This window comes from Populus trichocarpa, chromosome 8 (genome assembly GCF_000002775.5).
Source record: "Populus trichocarpa isolate Nisqually-1 chromosome 8, P.trichocarpa_v4.1, whole genome shotgun sequence".
NCBI classification, from domain to species: Eukaryota; Viridiplantae; Streptophyta; class Magnoliopsida; order Malpighiales; family Salicaceae; genus Populus; species Populus trichocarpa.
In genome coordinates, this window is record NC_037292.2 from 14,758,384 (window position 1) to 14,780,435 (window position 22,052).

General features: G+C 32.4%; 3 protein-coding genes across 13 annotated transcripts; 2 read left to right on the plus strand and 1 right to left on the minus strand.

Annotated features, from left to right (window-relative positions):
• The first annotated feature begins 1,500 nt into the window (after positions 1–1,500).
• Positions 1,501–5,266, plus strand: LOC7454252 (stem-specific protein TSJT1). Its single transcript, XM_024607118.2, has 5 exons — positions 1,501–1,776; positions 4,044–4,284; positions 4,377–4,497; positions 4,683–4,792; positions 4,972–5,266. The coding sequence occupies exons 1-5, from the start codon at positions 1,574–1,576 to the stop codon at positions 5,005–5,007; spliced, it is 711 nt and encodes a 236-aa protein (XP_024462886.1). The 5' UTR covers positions 1,501–1,573; the 3' UTR covers positions 5,008–5,266.
• A 6,181-nt stretch (positions 5,267–11,447) lies between these two features.
• On the plus strand, positions 11,448–13,663 carry LOC112328455 (nuclear transcription factor Y subunit C-9-like). 8 transcript variants are annotated; one of them, XM_052455076.1, is made up of 3 exons: positions 11,448–11,594; positions 11,709–11,752; positions 12,607–13,663. In XM_052455076.1, exon 3 carries the CDS (start codon positions 12,645–12,647, stop codon positions 13,419–13,421), a length of 777 nt encoding a protein of 258 aa, XP_052311036.1. In that variant the 5' UTR covers positions 11,448–11,594; positions 11,709–11,752; positions 12,607–12,644; the 3' UTR covers positions 13,422–13,663. The 8 variants fall into 8 exon arrangements, with proteins under 8 accessions (XP_052311036.1, XP_052311037.1, XP_052311032.1 ...); XM_052455077.1 differs by having other exon boundaries at positions 11,709–11,747; XM_052455072.1 differs by having other exon boundaries at positions 11,449–11,594; positions 12,604–13,663.
• A 739-nt stretch (positions 13,664–14,402) lies between these two features.
• On the minus strand, positions 14,403–20,710 carry LOC7454254 (ATP-dependent (S)-NAD(P)H-hydrate dehydratase). Of its 4 annotated transcripts, none has more exons than XM_052455067.1 (12): positions 20,614–20,710; positions 20,207–20,469; positions 20,025–20,101; positions 19,805–19,914; positions 19,562–19,676; positions 19,026–19,088; positions 18,754–18,917; positions 18,285–18,346; positions 17,366–17,432; positions 15,093–15,158; positions 14,869–14,997; positions 14,403–14,783 (listed from the first exon to the last, which is right to left on the minus strand). In XM_052455067.1, the coding sequence occupies exons 2-12, from the start codon at positions 20,430–20,432 to the stop codon at positions 14,756–14,758; spliced, it is 1,107 nt and encodes a 368-aa protein (XP_052311027.1). In that variant the 5' UTR covers positions 20,433–20,469; positions 20,614–20,710; the 3' UTR covers positions 14,403–14,755. The 4 variants fall into 4 exon arrangements, with proteins under 4 accessions (XP_052311027.1, XP_002312747.4, XP_052311029.1 ...); XM_002312711.4 differs by having other exon boundaries at positions 20,550–20,704; XM_052455069.1 differs by having other exon boundaries at positions 20,207–20,388; positions 20,550–20,696.
• Positions 20,711–22,052: the final 1,342 nt, after the last annotated feature.

Below are 22,052 nucleotides of genomic sequence, written 5' to 3' on the forward strand. Positions count from 1 at the left end.
CGTGACTCAGGTTATGAGATCAAAATAAATAAATTTAATGTTAAAGGATAAAATTAAAAAAAAAAAAACATTGTTCAAGTAAGCGGTTCTATGTAAGGAGAGTACCAACGAATTTCTCTTCAATTAATTTTTGTCAATATTTTAGAAGTGTAACATTTTAATTTTGGGGTTTGGGGCATTTTTCCAAAACTATTTTGAAAGCTTTTAGAAAACCAGCATCAATTTTAAAAAAAGTTTTAAAAATTTAGGAGTCATTGTTACTCTATCCTAACCCATTTGAAAATATTTTTTATTGTAAAAAGAAAAAATTGTATACTATCTTAGATTAACTACACAATTATTCATTTCCCTGAAAAGCAAAGAGGGATTTGGATCCTCTCATAACCCTAACAAAATATAACTAACCATGTTTTAAATTTCATCATTAATTTTAAATTTAGTATTTTAAATCAGATGAGGGGAAAAAAATAAATACAAGTTATTATTAGATAGGTTACACGCGTTATGAAGTGATAAGATCAAATTTTTTCTAATATAAAAAAAATGTTTAGGCGAAACTAGCTTTTTTAAAAAAATAAGAAAAATATAAAACATGAGTCATTGACTTGACTAAGTTCAATAAACTCAGTTGATTTAATAATATGTTTAAAAAGAACATCGATAGTGAATAAAACAAAAGAAAATAGCAATAAATAACTATAGAGAAAGGAATTGCCAATATTGTACTCGATGAGAAAACAAAACGAGCTCATTAGAGACTCGTTACTAGAAAAATCTCATCGAGACGGTTATAATGTTATTGTTAAAGGGTGACGATATTGAAAAAGATTGCACACACCGTAAGAGTAACAACCTAAAAAGCGAGCAAACAAATATCATGAAGTGAACATCTCATGTTTATATTTCATTAATTAATTTAATTTAATTAAAAAAAATTCTTTTAAAAAAGCTAAATTTAACCAAAAAAAAAATAAAAAAAACATATAAGATAATCCCTTAAATCAAACGGTCCTCCTGCAATTACAACATACCGTAACTGTGAAAACCTAGTTCCTTCCACGTCATACTAAGACCCTGTTTATTTTTGCGTTTTAAAAATATTTTTAAAAAAATTTGAAATTTTTTATTTTTTTATTTATTTCAAATTAATATATTTTTAGTATTTTTAAATCATTTTGATGTTCTATATTAAAAATAATTTTTTTAAAAAATATGTTATTTTAATACTTTTAAAATTAAAAATATTAAAAATATTCAAATTTCAAAACATGTACTAAATATCGTCTCCTCCCATGCAAATTTTTCACAAGCAGACAAAACCACCAATAAAGAACCCACAATCCTTGTCCATGTCATATCTGACGCCCGAGAATCATCGCCCCTGTGGCCCCCACGTTACATGTCCCCATTGTACTATACAACATCATAATAAAAACTCCCCAAAATAAATGAAATTACGAACATACCCTCGTCAAATTTCCCTATAAATCCCGACGCCTCTCCCGCTGATGATTCCATGTCCAAAGCTGTGTGTATTTCTTGCAAAAGAAAATAATATTTTTATTTTAAAAAAATGTTAGGAGTGTTTAGCAGCGCGATTGTGTCGCCTCCCGACGAGCTTGTGGCAGCGGGAAGCCGGACTCCGTCGCCGAAGATCTCGGCGGATGCTCTGGTTAAGCGATTCGTTGACACCAACTCATCCGCCGTGTCGGTGCGGGTCGGAGACGACTCGCAGGTGGCCTTCACTCACCACAACGAGTCCATGCTGCTCCCGAGGTAATTAACTAAACAGTACTTCAAAAAATAGAGAAACGCTCTAATTAATCATCGTTATGCCACGTGTCTATTTACGGATAACGCAACGCTACTAAATCGCGAATTTTAGTTTGAGTGGAAGATCTTGGCCGTTGGATTGGCGGTGATTGAACGGAGGGTTGATCCTTTATCAACCTTCTTTACTTACCGTCCTACAGAAGTCAACATTCTATTAAGGCATATCAGATGATCGATCATACGAATTATTAGATAGTAATTTTATTAATTAATTAATAAAAAAGTAGATTATACGGAAAAGACTGATGAAATTAAGGTAAATAATAATCTTTTTAAATAGATTATTGAGTAAATTATTAAATTTTGGTATATTCTGCAACAACGTTATTAGATCCTTATCGTTCAAATTAAAAAATATGAAACAAAAATTAGATTAATTTTGATTTCCAAGAAAATGAAAATCAGTTAATGATGTGTCGATTGTTTATTTGTCTAAAATCAAGTCATGTAAGTAATTTATTTTAAATCTTGTATTTGTTTTGAAGAATAGTGCTCCTTTAATTAGTGATTGCTTAGAGATTTCAGGTTGAGGTGGGCAAATTAATCAAATTATTTGAAATATCTTTAAAATTTGGTTTGAAATTAACTGAATTAAACGATTTTTTGAATTTGTTAAAAAACTTTAATAAAAAATTTTAAAAGATTTTGGATGGAGTTTGGTTTTAAATTCTAGAAACTACGAAACCACCCCGATTTAAATTGAATGAAACCAAAGAAAACTGATGAAAAAAAAAACTTATTATAAATTATAAATTATAAATTTATTGATTTAAATTGAATTTATTTGATTTTAACAAATGTAAAACCGGACAAATCGGTTTAGTTATATATTTTAGTTTGGATCAAAAAAAATTTTAAAAATAGTTTAATTGAATTTTTTTTAATCTAAATTAAACTATTTAAACTGATGCTACTTATTTCCATGGCCGTGATTTTCACAAACACAATCGTAAAAATAAAGTCACGAGTGGTTTTGGCCCATCTCTGGTGTCAAGGGGATTGTGTTTTGTGGGGTCAGTTGCATCATCATCATATCATTGCATGACTGCCACGTAGTTGTATACACGGAATCAAGTGTACATACGTTTTCAAGAGACTTTATAATACTCCATCACTGAACTTCAAGCCACACGCGTCTATATATGTCTTTGACGAAACAACAGATTCTGGATGTCTGGACCCAACACGTGGACCTTGGATCACGTGGACGGTTCGATCATGTTTACACATAACGTTGTCGTTTTATAGGGGAGTCTCAACTGGCCTTCAAACCATTTGGCCCCACTTCCTGTGTATGTTTCGAAATTTGGTTTCGTATGTCATGGCCATCTTATTATATCATATGGTAACTACATAAATTTAAGTTATTTAAAAATTATTTTATTAAATTAAAAAAAAACCATTGTATAAATAAAAACTAGGCTATATTTGTCTCGATGTTTAAGAAATTGATCATGGAAATAATGCCATAGTGGACGGAAGTTACTACTTTTCTTATTTAAAAATTGAACAAGTTGTCAAGATGTGATTCCACCTCAGTCGATTTTGATGCAAGGAAAAATACTTCTCAACTGTTTAGAGGGAATTTGAGTCCCTCTTACTTGAGACTTCAGTTAAAGCAGCGTCCCTGGCCAACAAGTTGGAAAGTTAGGTGCAACTTTGTATATATATATATATATTTTTTTGTTTTTTGTTTTTTGGGTATACCATCAAGTGGGCTTTCCCTGTCATCTTTATGAAGTATGATATGATAACATCAAGTGGGCTTTCCCTGTCATCTTTTCTTCGGTTCTTTCGAGGCATGGACTGGGGATAGATAACTAGATAAGGATAAGGTGACTTGGGTTTGCATGGGGGACCCAAGATGGTCCCAGCTTAGCCTAGGAATCCGGGTTAGCTCATGAATGATGGGAAAAATCCGTGGTTCTGGTAGGTGGGCTGGATGACCTGTTAGACTTTATGGCCAGATTTTTGTCTGTTGCCTTGAAAAGATTGCACCTTCGCGAGTCAAGAAAAAAGGGTTTCAAGTTGAGACTAAGTGCGTGTATGCCTGTCTATGCAATTGTGATGATTGAACTGCAAATAAATTGGTGATGTAATAAATATATAATGTGCTCGCCATAAACCGTTGTTGCTTCTCCAATTTGTTAGAAATTCCCTATGGCTAATTTTTTTTTTTTGGGGGGGGCCGGGGGTGTTAAAAATGACAGATCATTTGCAGTCAAGGATGAGATCTACTGCTTGTTTGAGGGAGCTCTAGACAACTTGGGTAGCCTAAGGCAGCAATATGGCCTAGCCAAGTCTGCGAACGAGGTGATTTTGGTCATTGAGGCTTACAAGGCTCTTCGTGATCGGGCACCTTACCCTCCTAACCACGTTGTTGGTCACCTTAGTGGGAGCTTTGCATTCATTGTCTTCGACAAGTCCACTTCCACCTTATTTGTGGCTTCTGTAAGTTAATTTCATACCTACGAAATGCCTTGGTGAAGTTAAGATATTTGGTTGGTTTCTAAATACAAATGGGGTTGGTATTTTTCTTACAGGACCAATTTGGTAAGGTTCCTCTGTATTGGGGAATCACTGCTGATGGATACGTTGCTTTCGCAGACAATATTGATTTGCTTAAGGGCGCTTGTGGCAAGTCACTTGCTTCTTTCCCTCAAGGTGGGTCCAATAAAAATTATAATACAATATGCGAGTCTAGTCTTTCTCATGTGGACCAACTACCATTGATTGATTGCTCGTGTCGATCCATAATTAGTTGAGTGCTATTGCAACAACATAAAAGAGAGCATGTGCAAGAACGAATGGGATTTTATTTTTATTTTTATTTTTATTTTTATTTTCAGGATGCTTCTTCTCCACTACAATTGGAGAACTGAGAAGCTTTGAGAATCCTAAAAACAAAATCACTGCAGTTCCAGCCAAGGAGGAAGAGATCTGGGGTGCTACATTTAAGGTAATTAATTAAACATCAAGGTGACTTGTCACACACGGTGTTGTACAAAAGAAGCTAGCAATAATCGGATGTCCATATATATGAGATCAGTAGAGCTAAGAAATTTATTTAAACCACCTGTTTCTCTGGGAGTCTCATTCGGTTGTACTGATTAACAATGACGACGGCATGAATTGCAGGTGGAGGGGCCAGCAGTCCTCGCAGCCACAGAATAGGCGATTGTCTTTTCTCCGCCAAAATCTAAATATTCCAATGAAGGGAAAAAGGGCTTTTATGTGGTTGTGAGTTCAGCATGAGGGGCCAGGTGAATAGTTGAATGAGTTTGACTCTTTGTAGAATGCACTAGCATGGTTGTGAAAGAATAGCTCCAACTCCTTTGTAGGTAGCTTTGTCATAGGAGCTTCGGTCCATTTCCCCCCTGTAATATGTACAGCTATCTTTTCTAGTTCAATAAGTTTGTTTGGTGCTTGATAATGAGATTTCTCTATCACCAATGCGTCTTCAATCCGACTTCTGCCCCAATCAAGGCCTTAAAGCTCGAAAATACTTTCCATTAAAGCCATGGTGGTATGTCTCTCATAAATGATAACACTAATGCTCCTCCAGCAAGACCATCAGCACCACCATGCATTCATTTCCATTTAATTTCTGGATATAAAATCCATTAGCATTACATTAATAGACATGGACAGCTTCGGATTGCCTTGCCCCCTTTTGCTAAACCCTCATCGATGAATTAGAATATATATATGCGCTAAAAATTGGTTGAAAATTGAGTATCTAAGTTAAAAATCAGTCAATCTTTTTTTTCGACTATAATAATGACCTAAATCTAGAAGAAAAAAAAAGGACGAGATGTCGTCTTTCCTAGCAAATAACACATTAGCTAATTTGATTATTTTTTAAAATATTGAAGTGAACGACATGTCATCCATCCTTATTAATATTTTTTTTTTTCTTATCTTTTCTTTTATAAATTTGCTTTCTTTTAAGTAGATAGCATTTTTTAACAAGATTTTTTTTAATAACATTTTAAAATTATATTAAAATTAATACCATTCTATCTTTTTATTATTATTTTGTTTATTTAACCTTTTTAAAATAGTGGTTGTTTTTTAATTTTTTTTGTGTATAATTTTTAAAGAAATTATTCTAATTTATCTATAATTTTGTTTTATATTTTATATAAATGAAATTTATTTTTAAAAATAAGAAATATTTGTTTTTTGATAATATTTCTAATATGTGCTACTTTGCATAATATTGTTTTTCCTTTGATTTTATTCAATCAATTTCATGTATTTGTCTATTTCTATTATTATTTGATTAAATAAAAAAAATATGATTTTAATAAATAAAGTCATTGAACACAACCGGGTATATAACATGTGTAGCAAGATCAAATATCATGATTTACATATATCTCTTGATTTTTTTTTAATTTCATATTTAGTTATCGTTAATGATTTTTTTTAATTTATTGACACAAATAGTTCTCGATTTATTTAGTTAGATGCATGTATATTCATTTTTTTTTTGTTGAAAAAACATGTAACCTGAATCATGAACCAAATAGCTAATATAAAATACTAAAAGGCATAGTCTTTTTGCTATAGAGGTGATATTATGCACACACTCACAAGACATTGTGGATGCACTGTTCACGTTGTTTTCCTTTCTCTCTTTTTTTTTTGTTTTTTTATTTAGTCTTTGTTGGGACAAATTTGTTAAGGGAGGGTGAGATTAAAAGCTAGTGAATCAAAGTAAAAAAAAAAAAAAAACACAATTGGAGGGAATGGGTGGTTTATTCAAGCTTTGGGTTGAAATACCAGTTCTTCCCTTAAAACAAAACCAACAAACCCATTCAATTGAGGGTAATTACGTTATTTTACAAGTTTTCATTTGGCATTCTAGAATTTAAAAGGAGTAATAACGTCTTTATATTTTTATAATGACCTTTATACCTTTCTATTAAAAAACAATTAGGCTTGCCTTCGAGGGTGTTGTCATTTTGTCTTTGCACTCAAGCCTTTTTGTAATAGTTAGGTTGGTCTAGGGATAATTGTGTAATTTAATATATACAAATATTATTAAAACAAAAAGTTGTTAACGCGTGCCTTGAAAGCATCAGCATGTGGATAATCCCTGTGTTTTTTATGCAGCACGTGCAAGATCATCCGATGGTCAAACTCCACCTTCTGCAATAGCGTTTGAATCGTCCTGACATTGCCTTCTCCAGGAGGCAGCACACATGGTTAAAGGCCGCTAGGTTCTATGACGGTGAATTTTTCTTTTTTAATTCCTTCTTCCCTCTCTCATCACTTGAAATTCACACATGACATTTATAATTTCAGGACAGCTCCCTTAGTTAAGGATATTTGAGTATCATTCCTTATTTTTTTGATTTGTAATTTTTTACCCATGGCTTTTTTGTAAGTTTTTTTTTATTTTTAATTTCATCATTCAATCTAAATTTTTTATTTTTAAAAAATTTGGCCTTGATTTGTTTTCTTCATTTTTTTCTTGCATCTTTCGTAAACTTTCAATTGTTTTCAATTTTATTATTTGATCAAAATTTTTAATTTGCTATTTTTTTTAAATTTAGTCATCATTTTTTTTTTGTAGTTTTATCTTTTAGTTCTTTTGTGGAATTGATTTTTCTTTTCAATTTAGCCATTCAATTCAAAATTATTCATCCTTTTTTTTTCTCAAATTTAATTCTTATTCTTTTAATTGTTATTATTTCTTTTGAATTCTTTTTTGTGATTTTTTTTCTAGTTTTTTCCTTTAACATTTGATTTATTGAAATTTGTGATTCGTGATTTTTTCAGGTTTTGTGCTTCTAATCAAATAGCCTAAGTTCACGTCATTTTTTTTACTTATTTTTTTTTATCTCATTACTTGACGTTGATTTTTTTTTTTATATAAAAAAAACAGGATTCATGGTTTTCTTTTTATTTTTATTTTGTAAAGTTATCTTAATTTTATGACCAGACCTATGAGTTTGGTGGGTTCACCCAAGTGGGTCTGTAACTTTTTTCTTTTGGATTCTACTATCTAATTGAATTGTTTTTTTTTTATATATAAAAAGTTCATCATTATTGTTGAGAATTGACCTTCTTGGTTTTTCTATATTTGGTACTTCCTATAAAATGGTGTGGGACAAGGGTTGGCATCAATTATTTTTGTGGACCTATATATATATATTAGGTTTCATGATTTTCCTTGTTTCAATTTTTATATTAGGTTATCTTGTTCCCATAACCTAACTCGTGAGTTTGGTGAGTTGACTTAGGCGGGTTCAGGTCTTTCTTTGGCTTATAATTGTTTTTTTATGTTATTTTTTTTTAATTTCATCATTCAACATTTGAATAGTTAACGATTGGGCTTTGAGGTTTTTCCAAATTTATTATTTTTGGTCAAATGGCTTGGGTCACAGGCTTGATGGGTTAATACAGGTTAACATTGTTTTGTTTTACTTTTTTTTTTTGTTTTTATCATCTGATTTTGGATTTTTTCATTCGATATTTTTTTTAGCTTATTTTTAAAATGTGATTGCGTTGTCTAAATATTATTTTTTTGTTCAAAAAACTTTTTATCCAACCTGAAATTAAGCACGAGCCACATAGTTAGTTTTTAATCTAAATTATATCCACATATATCATGATCATAAAAAGATGTATGCCACCAAATTTTTTTTTTCCAGTTTTTTTTTATTTGCTTTTTGTTATTGTTCTACTTACCGTAGAAGCAAGTTATTGTCATTGTTTTTTTAAGGGCAAGTTTAATTAGAAAAGGAAATATAAGGTTGCCTTGTCGATAGGAGATGAGAGGTTCTAATATGAACCTTTTGATCACGTGGTAAAGCAACTTCCAACAAGATGATAAGAAAGTAATGAATAAATTTTTTTTGAATTTTAGGAGAATATTTTGTTGATTTAAATCCTTATAGAATTAGAAAATCAACCCCAAACAAATCTAATTTGATCTCAACATCTTAATTAACCCAAGCCAACTTTGGATCTCATGTGGCCTAAACTCATTTTCATTAATAGAGACCAATTCAGACCCCAAATATACTTTAAAAAAACTTTCTTTACTATCTAAAAACATCTCATGCATAGCCTATCCTGATTTGGTCGAATTACCCACCAAAATAATTGGGTCGAACCCATCATCCATAAGAATCTCAATCCAACCGAATGCATTCCTAGATAAAATCTCATCATGAAAAACCCAGGGCTCAACCATATACAACAATCAATCTCAAACACATAACTAAATACTCATTATAAAGATTCCGAGGTTGAACCTGAACCGCATCAGGTCCTAAATAATTTAAGCACTTGTTAAGGTATTTTTTTTTAAATAATAAGTGTTTTTAATTAATTTATATGTTAATTAAGATTATGTTTTTTTTGTTATGAATTTAGGAAAGTGCCCTTCGAAATAAATTATTGTATATAGATTTTTTTTTTGTATGATGACCCAAAATTCGAATTCAATATACATCAACGAAGGAAGAAAATATATTTGATTACCAAGCCAACGTATTGAATTCTTCCCACGCATGATGCTGAGATTAGGTGTGAGCATTCAAGTGATTTAGGTAAAAATTTATCATTTTGAAAGATTTCTTGAATTATTCAATTTTTTTTCTAATTTCCCAACTCATAACAATTTTTTGATTCTCCGAATAATATTTTCTTCTAATTATATTTCAAAAAAATCGGGTTACCCAAGTTTCCCAAACCAATTTTTTTTTCCTAATGAAAATACGGATTTTAGAGAATTAATTTGAAACAATTATTAGCTATTCTTATGCAATCCTTTGACCATGGCATATACACGTGCTTATAGCTAAATCCATGCTAAATAAACGGTAAACATGGAGAGAACATTGACATTTAAAATAAAACATTTCCATCACATTAAATCCAAAAGCATTCTCATTATATTTTTGAATTAATTTATATGCGACTGTGTTTTGGGTAATTTGAAAAAAAGTTCCCCTTATCCGAAATTCTTGATATTATCTCAAAGAATTACCCGAGTTTTCTATTTAATTATTTTTACTAAAATTAGTTTGGAGATTTCAAGTAATTTTTAAAAAATTAATAGGGCTCACCCCCTCAATGAAATTAGTTTTTTCTCCTCAATGATCTTAAGAACGCACCCTTTACCCCATTTTATTGTATCTATAGAAATAGTTTATTTTTTTAATATACTAGTACAAAATTCGAATTCGACAAGTCAAAGAAGGAGTAACATGTCTTTGATCGCAAGGAAACCTCTTGAATATCTTTTATGAATTAATTGGGATTAAGTTTTTTCCTCAATAATCTTCAAAACACACCCTTTATATCAATCAAATAAATTTATCAATCAACCATCTAACCGGTAGTTCAATGATAAAAATTTAGGATCAAGAAATTTACTCCTCCTATAATCTTAGGTTCAATCCCCGTGATTGTTAATATTAATAGCTACTGAAAATTTACCTTGTCATTAATTTCAGAATTTAACGATTTTTAACCGTGTACAAACTGGCCCGAACATCCCAAATAAATAATAATAATAAAAAGAACTTATCGAGTCCTCTTTAACACAAACTTGGCTTCCCAGACTCTTATGCCTTTGCCTCATGAACTAGACAGGTAATGGCATTTATGGGCCTCCCTTCTGTACGTAAGGCCCACTAAGGCCACAAGTGAAATGAAAAGGGTAAATTATTGGAGGACGTGCTTTTGTCTCTTGCGTTGTTGTAATTAATTGATAATATTTTTTATTGTTAAAGTAAAGTAACTCAACAATGCTGTTGTGGTCCCATTCCATCTCTAGCAAGGTCAACCGCATAATAAATGCCCCTTTAATTTTTTTATATTATCTAATCTCCCTAGACCACCAAAAAATTAAAGTTAGATTCCTAATTACTTGCAATTAAATATCCAACATGACATGCTGCTCTCTAGTCTAGTCTCTATATATATTTTGTTATAGGTGTCAATTTAGTACATATTCAAATTTATAACTTATAATATGGTTTATATTATTGTTACGCAAAATATGGTAATAAAAAATTTTCGCTTTAAAATATATTAAAATAATTTTTTAAATATTAATTTAATGTTTTTTAAATAAAACATACTTTTAAAACATACCTAAAAGCACACGTTGTCACACTTTTAAATATTTATATATATTAAAGAATTATCTCAAATTAAAAGATTAAGATTAGATTTCAACATATAATTTATATTATTATCTAATAAAATAAAAAATTATTTATTAATTTCATCGATTAAACTTAAATATTAGAACTTTTCATAAAAACTACAACTTCATTCTCTTTAACTTCTCAATATATTATAAGAAATTAAAACTCTTCGACTAAACTTGATTATAGTTTCATTATGTTTTTAATTTCTTAGTTAGTTTTTTTTGTTTTTTCTTCTTCTTTATTTTAGCTTTATTTTCTACCTCTCTCAAAGTTTTTTCGACTAAAAAATTGAAAGTTTCCAAGATATGTACTTTTTAGTCACTTTTAATAAAGCTAGTCCGCATGGGACCTGATGGACTTTCTCTTATTAGAACCAGATTAAAAAAAATAAATTCAATCCATAAAATAAATGAATCGACAACAATCTGCCAATTCAAGTTCTTTTTAAATCGGATATACCTTCTATGTTTAAAATCAGCGGAAAAAAAAAAAAAAAAAGGAAAAGCAAAACACTTCGATCCTTCTTTTGTTTATTTCCATTTATTCCGACTACTAAAAACAAAAACAAGTTGGATATTTAAAGTAGGTAATCAGCTGAGAAATTTAACCTTAATCTTTCGTTTTCTTTATTATTATCTTTAAAACCTTGAACCTGACCTTTAGCTGTCTGTCTGTGTTTCTTTTGCTTCTTTTAAGGTGAAGAAGATCCCAAGTTGACCCGAGCAGACAAGACAGGTAAGGTAATGGAATTAAGGTTTAATTTCTTAGTTTTTTTCCTCTAAACATAATCATGTTTTAGGTTAATGTCTTGATTACCCTAATCTTTCTCTTGTTTTAGGGTTTTAAAACGCATGCAGATGATTTTCATAGTTGATGTGATTATCGTCGAATCGATGTTATTATGATGGTTAAGTGTGTTTGTGCTGTGTGTTTATGGTTTCCTTGAGTTACTGAGTTGATGTTGAGTTCAGTTTTAAACCCTAGAATACGAGTCAATGATTAGATGAATTGCAATTTATCATTAGTTTGCTGGCCCAGAATTGGCTGCGAGTTGTATTGAGTTTAGAGAAGGGCCGTTAAGGTCGGGGCTGAATTTTGTTTCTTATGGTATGTTAGCAAGAACTTCTATTTCACTGGTGTCACATAATTTATTAGAAAGTTTGTTTTTAGAGGAGCTCTGGTTATATGATTTTCTCTCGTAGTGACATTGATGTTCCTAGGTGGCTGTTCGTGTAGTCGAGAAAATGTATTTAGTTATTTTGGTGATTTCAGTAAGATTGAAGGAACTTGGAATGAGTTCTATGGGTTTGAAGAGTGGAGTTTTTTATAGTAAAACCGATCCTGATTCGCTTGTGGAAAACCTAGTTTAAAGGTAGTGATATTTCTAATGGTCTAAAGATGTCTTCAGTGTTAATTGTTTAGATTTAGGACTTAAGGTTCTTTGGTTTATATTGATTTAGCCTGGGGGGCGGGGGGGGGGGGGGGGGGGAGCTAGAACCTTTAATCCGGCATTGAAAGTTGATGCTCTTATCTCTTACATGTCTTTACAAAGCAGCTTGACAGTTCTTCTGTGTTTGGTTGTTTGCACTAGAAGTTGTAGAATAAAAGGTCCTTTTCCAAGCCAGTGGTGTAATGGACCAGCAAGGCCATGTGCAGCCGCCAGCAGTAGGCATGGTTGGAAGTACAGCTCCGGTTCCTTATGGCATACCTTCATATCAACATAACCAGATGATGGGACCTTCTGCAACCGGATCACTTCAATCTCCTACTCAGCCAGCAGTTCTTACTGCTTCTTCAGCTCATCTTGCTCAACACCAACTTGCTTACCAGCACATCCACCAGCAACAGCAGCAGCAGTTGCAGCAACAACTTCAAACTTTCTGGGCAAATCAGTATCAAGAAATTGAGCAGACTACTGATTTTAAGAACCATAGCCTGCCTTTGGCTAGGATTAAGAAGATTATGAAGGCAGATGAAGATGTAAGGATGATATCAGCTGAAGCTCCCATCATATTTGCCAGGGCCTGTGAGATGTTTATTTTAGAACTGACCTTGCGATCTTGGAATCATACAGAGGAGAACAAAAGGAGAACACTCCAAAAGAATGACATTGCTGCAGCTATCACAAGAACTGATATTTTTGATTTTCTGGTTGATATTGTCCCAAGAGAGGATTTGAAAGATGAGGTGTTAGCATCAGTCCCGAGAGGGAGTCTTCCTGTAGGAGGTCCAGCTGATGCTCTTCCTTACTATTACATGCCACCTCAGCTTGCACCCCAGGTCTCTGCGCCGGGGATGACTGTAGGAAAGCCTGTGGTGGATCAAGCTTTTTATGGCCAACAGTCTCGCCCTTATGTACCACAGCAGATTTGGCCACAGCAAACACAGCAGCCACCTGAAGATTCCTGAGCAGGCTGTGCAGTAGCTGTAGTTGAAACATGTTGGATAGTGTGAATTTAAGGTTGAAAAGCTAGGGGTTGATTGGTTTTTACTTGTATGCAAGCCATAACATGTCAGTTGCTAACAGGTTTTTATTGCCTCTTCAAATTTCATCATTTCCAATCCTGTCAAGGATGCGAGTTCAGCTATTGTGGATAATTGGATAAACGGTAACCTTTTGGCATGTAAAAATATCATGGTTTTTTTGTTCTTCTTTGTTATTATTCTCCGTATGCAAGCATCCATGCTTCCAATCTATCTTTTCCTCTGGTTGCTTATTGCAAGTCCAGCTGGATTGGTGGCACTATTATCAAGCTGGACATGCTCCCAGCTTTAAGGTATTTCGATGGTAATCCACCATACATAGGTTCTTTTGATTGGTTAAAGAGGAACAGTTGGAGTCCCTTGCAGTCCTCTTTCTCTCGTATGACCTGAACAAAACATATCTTGGAAACTTGTAAGCTATTTTGATTGATGAAAACTAATTGGAGACCCTCGCAGCCTCTCCCATTTGATCTGAAATCTGAACTCGTCCCAGGAACTTTTAAATGCCCTTAAAGATGAATATTGCCCCCACCTTCATCCGATTGATATTCCATAACTAGAGATTTATTATGATTCATGCAGCATAAATGCAAGCATTGTTAGCATTTCTGCAGCAAAATAATTGCTTGAGCAAGACATTGGCTCTTGGACTTCCACTCCAGCAATCCGGATATTAAAAAAGGTTGTAGTTGACAGTGCAACTGCTACTAGCAAGAAGTCTATGATACAGGAACTTCACATGTAGTCAGCTAGCACTTAATAGCATAAACCTTACCTATCATTGTGTACGTGATTAGTTTCTTGTATTAGGTATACTAATATACCTATGCTTCTTGTAGAACTAATCACTAGATTCAATAACGATGTGCTAGTGCAGCGCTCTCCAAGTTATCGTGCGTGAAAGAGTTTCTCTGTCAAAACTTTTCCTTCTGTTATTTTTTTACGGTATGACAGGATGCACTACCCCAAGTCACAGCATAAATCTGCTAGAAGGTGGGGATCATTGCTACTAGGGCGCTTTGTATGAGATGCTAAGAGAGCAACTTCCCTTATTTTGAGTGTACTTTATGTGGAAGTTAGAAGGCTTGTAGACCAAGCTTCACTCTCTATGACTTCATTTGGACTCCAAAAAGTTTTCTTTCCTAACAAGCAGATAGTAAATCCAAATTCTAATCAAAGTCACACCAAGCAACTGGCTTTGAGGGAAATCTCCCTGTGAAATGAGATTTCATACAGAATCCTCGCTAACATCAGCAGCATCAACAGGCTGGACAAATATCCTCTAAACTGCAAGAATGAAGGTAAAAGGTTAGTTTTTTAATTTATCATCTCTAACCACTGGTAATCTATCCTTGCATTAGAGCAGTTCTACCTTCTTCCCAAGCACTCAATGATATCAGTAGTCAAAGTTGACCTTTTTCTATCCTCAAAAGCAAGTGATGCAGCCTTCCTCAACAAAGCAGACCCCGCAATGCATCCCAACATGGTTGGATTTGTCGGACTGTAGCCATTAAAAGAGAAATAAATTGTCACTCACTTAAAAAAAAATCCCACTAATGCAGTGGTCTTTATGGAATGTTATGTGGAAAGCATAACCTGATAATCAAATTTCCTTCATCAGCTAAGATAAGTTGGCGTGCCCAAGACAAGAACACAGCAACACTGGCACCAATAAGAGGGGATGTGCATTATATAACCTCTGCCTTTAACATTGATATAATAATTTTTCGACTTTAAATATGAGTTCTATATACAGATGCATCAAAATTGTGATGAGACCATTTTAAGAGGAAACGGTGAACAAATTGGTTTGGCAACTTACAAAGAACAATACAGTGATACCAGAGATTAGGGGCAGCCGCAGCATGAGAAAAATGAGATCAGAAGCCCTAAGGAAATTCATTCTTTGAAGGGAAAAGTAAAAGAAAAGAATTATGTATAGTACAGAAAGAAGTTGCCATGCTCCAATAAATGTGCCACCTATCAAGTGAATTATGTTATTTGGCTAGAATATTTGAAATAGATCGCAATGTTTTAATTTGTATGAATAAAATGAAAGTTTAGACAATAAATCACATTTACACGAAAATTTTCTTCATTAGGTAAAAAACTTGTTTTCGATGAAAGTAACATAGAAAATGATCCTAAATGTAAATCATACATGGTGTCCATTATCAAACACTTCATGTTAATTAAATAGAAATTTTAAAATGGGGCAAGCTCTTCTAATCACTAGGAACAAATATTGGATGTTTATATTCCCACTTGTTTCAAAGTATAATATTGGATCACCAATTTGGGCCACACAAGGAACCTCCTAACGAGGGGCTCATTTTATTTGGTTAGCAGTTCTGGAATCGATCGGCGTGTTCCAATCAAAGCGGATAGATAACAAAGATTTACATTTCATTTTGTCTATATCATAACATTGACATCAAATGTGGCCATGCAAGAGGCCAATCATCAAGTGACTTGTATTGTTTGCCTCATTTATTGGAAATGGGCTGCGTTCAAATTGGTGCAAGCAAACAGTAGTGGTTCATACCTCATTTTAATAAGTGAATTTAAACAAAACATGTTACATTCAATTCTTTAAATGTATATATTGTGAATTTTTATTCCTTTCTTGAATTATTTTTAAATTATATCTAATGCGAATTTAGTAACTAGTAACTTGTGTGTGTGTGTGTGTGTGTGAAATGGTTACAAGTTTATAAATGGTAATCCATGTTGATTTAATTGAATTTAAATTTTGACTTTTTTTTTTGTGAAATGGATATGGGATGGGTACACCAAGTATATAGGTGGTAACCAATCCCTTGGCATCTTCCGTAATCCCTCATGTTCTATATTATTTAGTAATTGCTTTTTAAAAATCTACTAAAAGACTTTTAGGATTCATTGCCAAGTTTCTCTAAACCTTTTTTTTATATAAAAGAGAATTATATCATATTTAATTATTTATTATTTTTACTCAAAATGAGCTCTTTGTTTTTTTGAAAGAAATCTATGTCATCTTTATAATTTTAATCATTGAAAGTTAAATGATGCACATAAAATAGAGTTTGTAACTAAAAATGTTTCCAAGATCACTATACATTAGGCTTCCCATTATTTAATTCCAATTCTAATAATTACTCTTGCATCTATGTAAATCTTGCAAGTCAGTTTAATATGTGAGCTTGAATTGTATTTTTCTAAGTCGTGAACAATAAAAAAATAATTTTTGGTTATTTTATTCCATAGCTAAACATTATGTTTAGTTAACTTCTATTTCTTACACCTATTATAGCATTTGCCTTGGCCCCATTTTAAATGATCTCTACACATTACAAATGCATTTCAAAATATTTATAATTTATTTTATGAGGAAGAAAAAGATATAATCTTTTTCCCAATGCATACAAGATTAAACATTGTACTGTATATACACAACACTAAATTACACATAAAATAATCTATTTTGTAATATATGAGATAGAGGAGTATGACAGTACTACAAGACATTTGGTCCCAAAAATCTGGGTATTGAGCGTTTATGAGAAAAAAAATATTTTTTGAGGCATGTAATCAAATATTTGTTGGAAGTCTATGTTTTGTTCTAGAAAAGTGTGATTTTAGGTGTGTAATAATTAAGGGTATATTTTTTTATTAAAAAAAAATTAATAGAATAGTTATGGTATAAAATGTATTTCAATTATGGAAAAGTTGATTGTATGTAAAGGTGTGTTAATGGAGTTGGTTGAATAGTTTTGAAGCTCCTTAACAAACCCTATGAAAAAATGTGGCATTTAACATCAGCAATATAATTCGCAGAAAAATTATATAATCAGTGAATAATATGTGCCAAAATTTAATGTATCAATCACCTTCCAGAGAGGATATCACCCTGGCCCCCACAACGCCTAGGCGAACCATGGTTGCTCACTGATTTAACTGCATAACTCAACAATGATTAAATCAAAACAACTACATGGTTTCAACAGACTAAAAGAAAATGGATAAAAAGAAAGCAGCAGCAAACTAGCCATAGGGGAGCCTAGGCTTTAATTTAATTTGGAGAGTGATTTAAGAACCTAGGAACAACACGTAAATCACATGCCATATTAAAAGAAAAATTAGAAGGTCCAATCTGATCCAAAGGGACCATGAAATATAGTCATGACATGGCTTTGGAATAATCTTTCCTGAAGATCACTCCAAAAAAATATGAAGATTCAAATTAAAATTTGATCAACTAGAGTTGAGCATTTAACACTAGAAATTTACGCCAAAGGACTCAATGGATCATATAAAATATGTGAGCTAATAACACATTGGAGTGTTTGGTATTGTGGTGTATGGTGCTTTTTAAAAGTGTTTTTCAATTGAAAATGCATCAAAATGATTTTTTCAGATTGTTTTTTATTTTTGACATCAGCACATCAAAACCTTCCAAAAACATCTAAAAAAGCATCAATTTAATGCCTTTTCAAGCGAAAAGCAATTCGAAAAGCACCTTGAAAAACAGGTTGGACGCCAAAACAAACATTCACTTGCTACTAGCACCACAATCATTAACAGATGTTATTCTCAAGAGGATTGCAGGCATCATTCCAATTTTTTCACAAGTGGGATGCACTAATGCACTCTCCCAAAGAGTACCCTAATTTCTTAACTCAAACCTTATAACAAACCAAAAGCTATTTGAGCGAGTAATATGGCAGATCAACATTTTGATATTTAAAAGGGATAAAAATAACAGGAAAAACATAATTACTTAGCACTAATAAATTAGTCATTGCATACCTATCTCACCATCACTGATTAGGTCACATTTTCCTTTCCGTAAGATTGTGACTCCGCCAATCCTAACCAATAAATATTGTTTGCATTAAAGAAGCTCCCACTTGTTTACAATATGCATATAGCGGATTTGGACATGGCCAACAAATTCCAGTACAATCTAGAATTGAAAGTTATAAAGCTGCCAAAGGAAGAAGTGGGAATGTAGATTGTTTCAACAACAAGCCATCATTGCATCTGTGTAAATGTGCTGTAAAATCACAGTAAACCAGATTTATCTTCATGAAGCTAGCTTTCATGAATGATTATATGGGTGACAAAAATAAAAGTTAATAATTCAACCATCTGCCAATCAAATAATCAATTTCACTGACCAATTCATTAAGAAATAGTAATATAATGGATGCTGCCTAAGGTCACGTGCTTGAGAAAATATCAATCATCAATTTGAAGAAATTACAGGAAAGCTTACTGTTTGGCAAGAGACAGTAATTGCCCATGAGCATCTTGATCATTTACTTCGCAATTTAGGACTTTCTGAACCAGGCGCTTATATTCATTCACGTTTGGGGTGAGGATAGCTAAGGGATAGCCACTAACAAGTCCTAGATTGTTTGTTACAAGAAAGAGCCCATCCTGGACAATATTCATTTTATCAGGTCAAAATGGCAGAGGTAACTACCTCACTGTAAATAATTCAGAAAAACAGGGCAATCAAGAAAATATCTTAATTAGATAAAATACCCCATCTATGATAATTGGAACATTTGATTGTCTTGCCTGCTTTATAATTTCACTCACGCAATCCTGTTAGTAGCATTAGAGTATAAGAATGTTGAAGAAATACAAACAAAAAATAAATCAATCAAAGCAGCAATGATGATGAGGTAGAACTTAAAATGGCAGGATGCCTATGAGTGAATGTGCCATGAGGGAATCTCAAAGAACATAGATGCAGATGGAATAGCTGAAATTGAATGACATTATAAAACATAGGAAGGCAGGAAATGTTCATTTTCAAATCAAAGATCATGGAGATAAGCTATCAATCAGAACCTAAGGGACTCATGCGATATGTAGTTGATATGCACATATGATGCCACAGAATTCCATAAGAAAACATCAAATAAATTATTCTCATGAGATGAAAGCATCATTTGCATTGATCTACAAAGCTTTCATACAGCCATTCCAATGCACTCCCAAAGCCAGAAGAAATGTAATTTAAAAATGTACCCTTATAAACCAAATTGAAACTTTTCAAGAAAAAAAAATCAAACCAGAAGAAATGGGTCCCTTCCAAGGCCAGGGCCAACAACAAGACAGTCAAATCTCTCCATCCATTTATCAACCTCAGCAACAACCCTTCTTGATATGTGATCTTTATCCCTATCCCTACAAAAGCATTGATTCCTCCACAACAATAAGCATTCTGCTCAGCAACAATATTTCTGATTTATCTAAAGGAAAAAGCAACCCACAATAAAGAAACAAAACAAAAGGAAGGTTAAAAAAAAAAATACCCAACACTATAAGATTCTTCCAAAACAGGATGCACAATCAACTCAGGACTGTAGCTTTTGATAACTGGAGCAGCATCCTTAGTACAAAATACATGGGACAAATCTGCACCCTGCAAAGAAAAGAAACAATCAAAAACAATCTAAAGGATCGAACTTTTTAAGATAAGTTGAAAGATAACATTGTCAAGCAAAATGCACAAAAAAAAGGGGGGAAATTTACAATTTTTAAAGCAGAAATAGCAGCAAAATAAGGAGCCCCAGTGTACTCCCTACACCCACCAATAACAGCAACCTTCCCTGAAAATAAAACACAAAAAACAACTAAAAATAGGAAAACAAAGTGACTACCAGACATGAACAAAAGAAATTACTAAAGAAAGAGCCTTTTTGTATGAGCTTTACCTGCTTGGCCTTTATGTCTATTTGGGTCGAAAACAGGGGTGATAGCCCTCAAAATGTTATCGGAATCAGCCTCAAATTTTGAGCCTTGCATTCTGTTTTCACCTCTAACTCCAAGAACCCTTATCAAGAATTGTTGTCTTCTCAAGACAGCCAAAGGAGGTGCTAATTTGTGATTTCTTGCACTGTTTAATACAGTTAAGTAATTCATGCCATGCTTAACTATCATCACCAACTTCACCACACACCACTCTATTTACATGAACCTTGAAACAAATTTCATCAAAATAAATTATAATAATAAGAAGAAAATATATATATCAACAAAATGATTAAAAACATTTACCCGTGAGAAATCAATGCATTGAAGAGATTTAAATTTGTCCAGAAGCCAAAGATAGCCCACTCACCGGATTTGATCAGAGCTGAATTTTGATGGTTTTGTTTTTTTTTTTATGTGAGCATTGAACGGGTGAGGTGGACTCTTATTCTTTCGGCTAAAAATCACCGGAGGTCTCTATATTTTATGAATTTGGAAAAATTAACTCCTATACAATTGGTTTGATCAAATGAGCCCTTTTACTTTTGATTTTGGGGTATATTTTAAGAATCCCATCACAGTTGACCATCAATTTGAGGCCTTTTAATTGTTACTAGGTTAAATTTGCTAACATGGGAGAATGAGGCTTGCACCTTAAATTCATGATTTCTTTATTAGAAAACAAAATGATATTGTTTATTATTAACAAAATAAATGAAATAATAAATAAAAAAGGAATTATTAAAAGTAATTAAATAATAAAATGAGAAAATGTTAATTTTTGGGGAAAAAAATATTGTTAATAAAATGTACTAAAACGTGAAAAAAAAAATTTGGTATTAAAATGTTAATTTTTTTTTAAAAAACCAAATGATAGAAAAATAGAAACTCTTAGGATTAAACTACATTTTTGTGCGCAAAATCTACCTGGGGCTTTGCTTTGTTGTTCTTTGTCAAATGTAACCCTTGCTTTTTTAATTTATGTTTTTAGTAAACTAAAATGTGAAAAAAAAAAGTTTGGTATTGAAATGTTAATTAAAAAAAACAGGGATCAAATGATAGAAAAATAGAAACTCTTAGTATCAAACTAAAGTTTCATGTGCAAAATCCACCTGGGCTTGTTTTGTTGTTCTTTGTCAAATCCAATCCAAATTTTTTTAATTTCTATTTTTAGTCCCAATTAAATCTTGATTTAGCAAAAGTGAAACCTAACCAACCCTCAATTACCAATAAAAACCCAAACATGAGATATAACTTGAATTAAAAAAAAATATAAATAGAGAAAACCGTGGTAACGTAGCTTGGGAGGATGCAATTGGAAGGTTTAAAAGTTTGATGACAAGAAAATAAACTTCATTGAACAAAATAAATAGTGTAATTCATATGAGGTGGGCTACAGTAAAATGTCGACCTCCTTTAGTTTCTTGTACTAGATTGACTGCCCACACTTTGCTGCGGGTAATTTTAGGTTATGAATGAAGGTGTCTAGAACAAAAATAACATCCATGAAAAAAAAATAATTGCTAGGCAATGATAAAGAGAACTGCATCGAGGTCTAGTATCAAAGATTTGATAACATAGATAAAGTTATAAACAACACCAAAATGCAAATAAGTTGATAGATTGTTGGGCACTGAAATGACAATGTTGTTTGCAAATTATATTAAAATTGCAGAGGCAGCAATTATCTTATTGTTTTAGAAATCCTAATCCAAGTCATTAGTAGAGAAATTGCTAGTCCTGTGATGGTAAGACAATGAAATAAATTATGTAAAAAAGAAGAAGGAAAGGATGTGTGAAAGGTGTGTG

Coding starts and splice junctions, on each gene's coding strand:
- LOC7454252 (XM_024607118.2), top strand. CDS start 1,574: ATGTTAGGAGTGTTTAGCAGCGCGATTGTGTCGCCTCCCGACGAGCTT. Junction 1,777..4,043: donor GAGTCCATGCTGCTCCCGAG/GTAATTAACTAA, acceptor TAAAAATGACAG/ATCATTTGCAGTCAAGGATG. Junction 4,285..4,376: donor CCACCTTATTTGTGGCTTCT/GTAAGTTAATTT, acceptor TTTTTCTTACAG/GACCAATTTGGTAAGGTTCC.
- LOC112328455 (XM_052455076.1), top strand. CDS start 12,645: ATGGACCAGCAAGGCCATGTGCAGCCGCCAGCAGTAGGCATGGTTGGA.
- LOC7454254 (XM_052455067.1), bottom strand. CDS start 20,432: ATGATAGTTAAGCATGGCATGAATTACTTAACTGTATTAAACAGTGCA. Junction 19,677..19,804: donor GAAGAATCTTATAGTGTTGG/GTATTTTTTTTT, acceptor ATGCTTTTGTAG/GGATAGGGATAAAGATCACA. Junction 18,918..19,025: donor TTCCAATTATCATAGATGGG/GTATTTTATCTA, acceptor AATATTGTCCAG/GATGGGCTCTTTCTTGTAAC.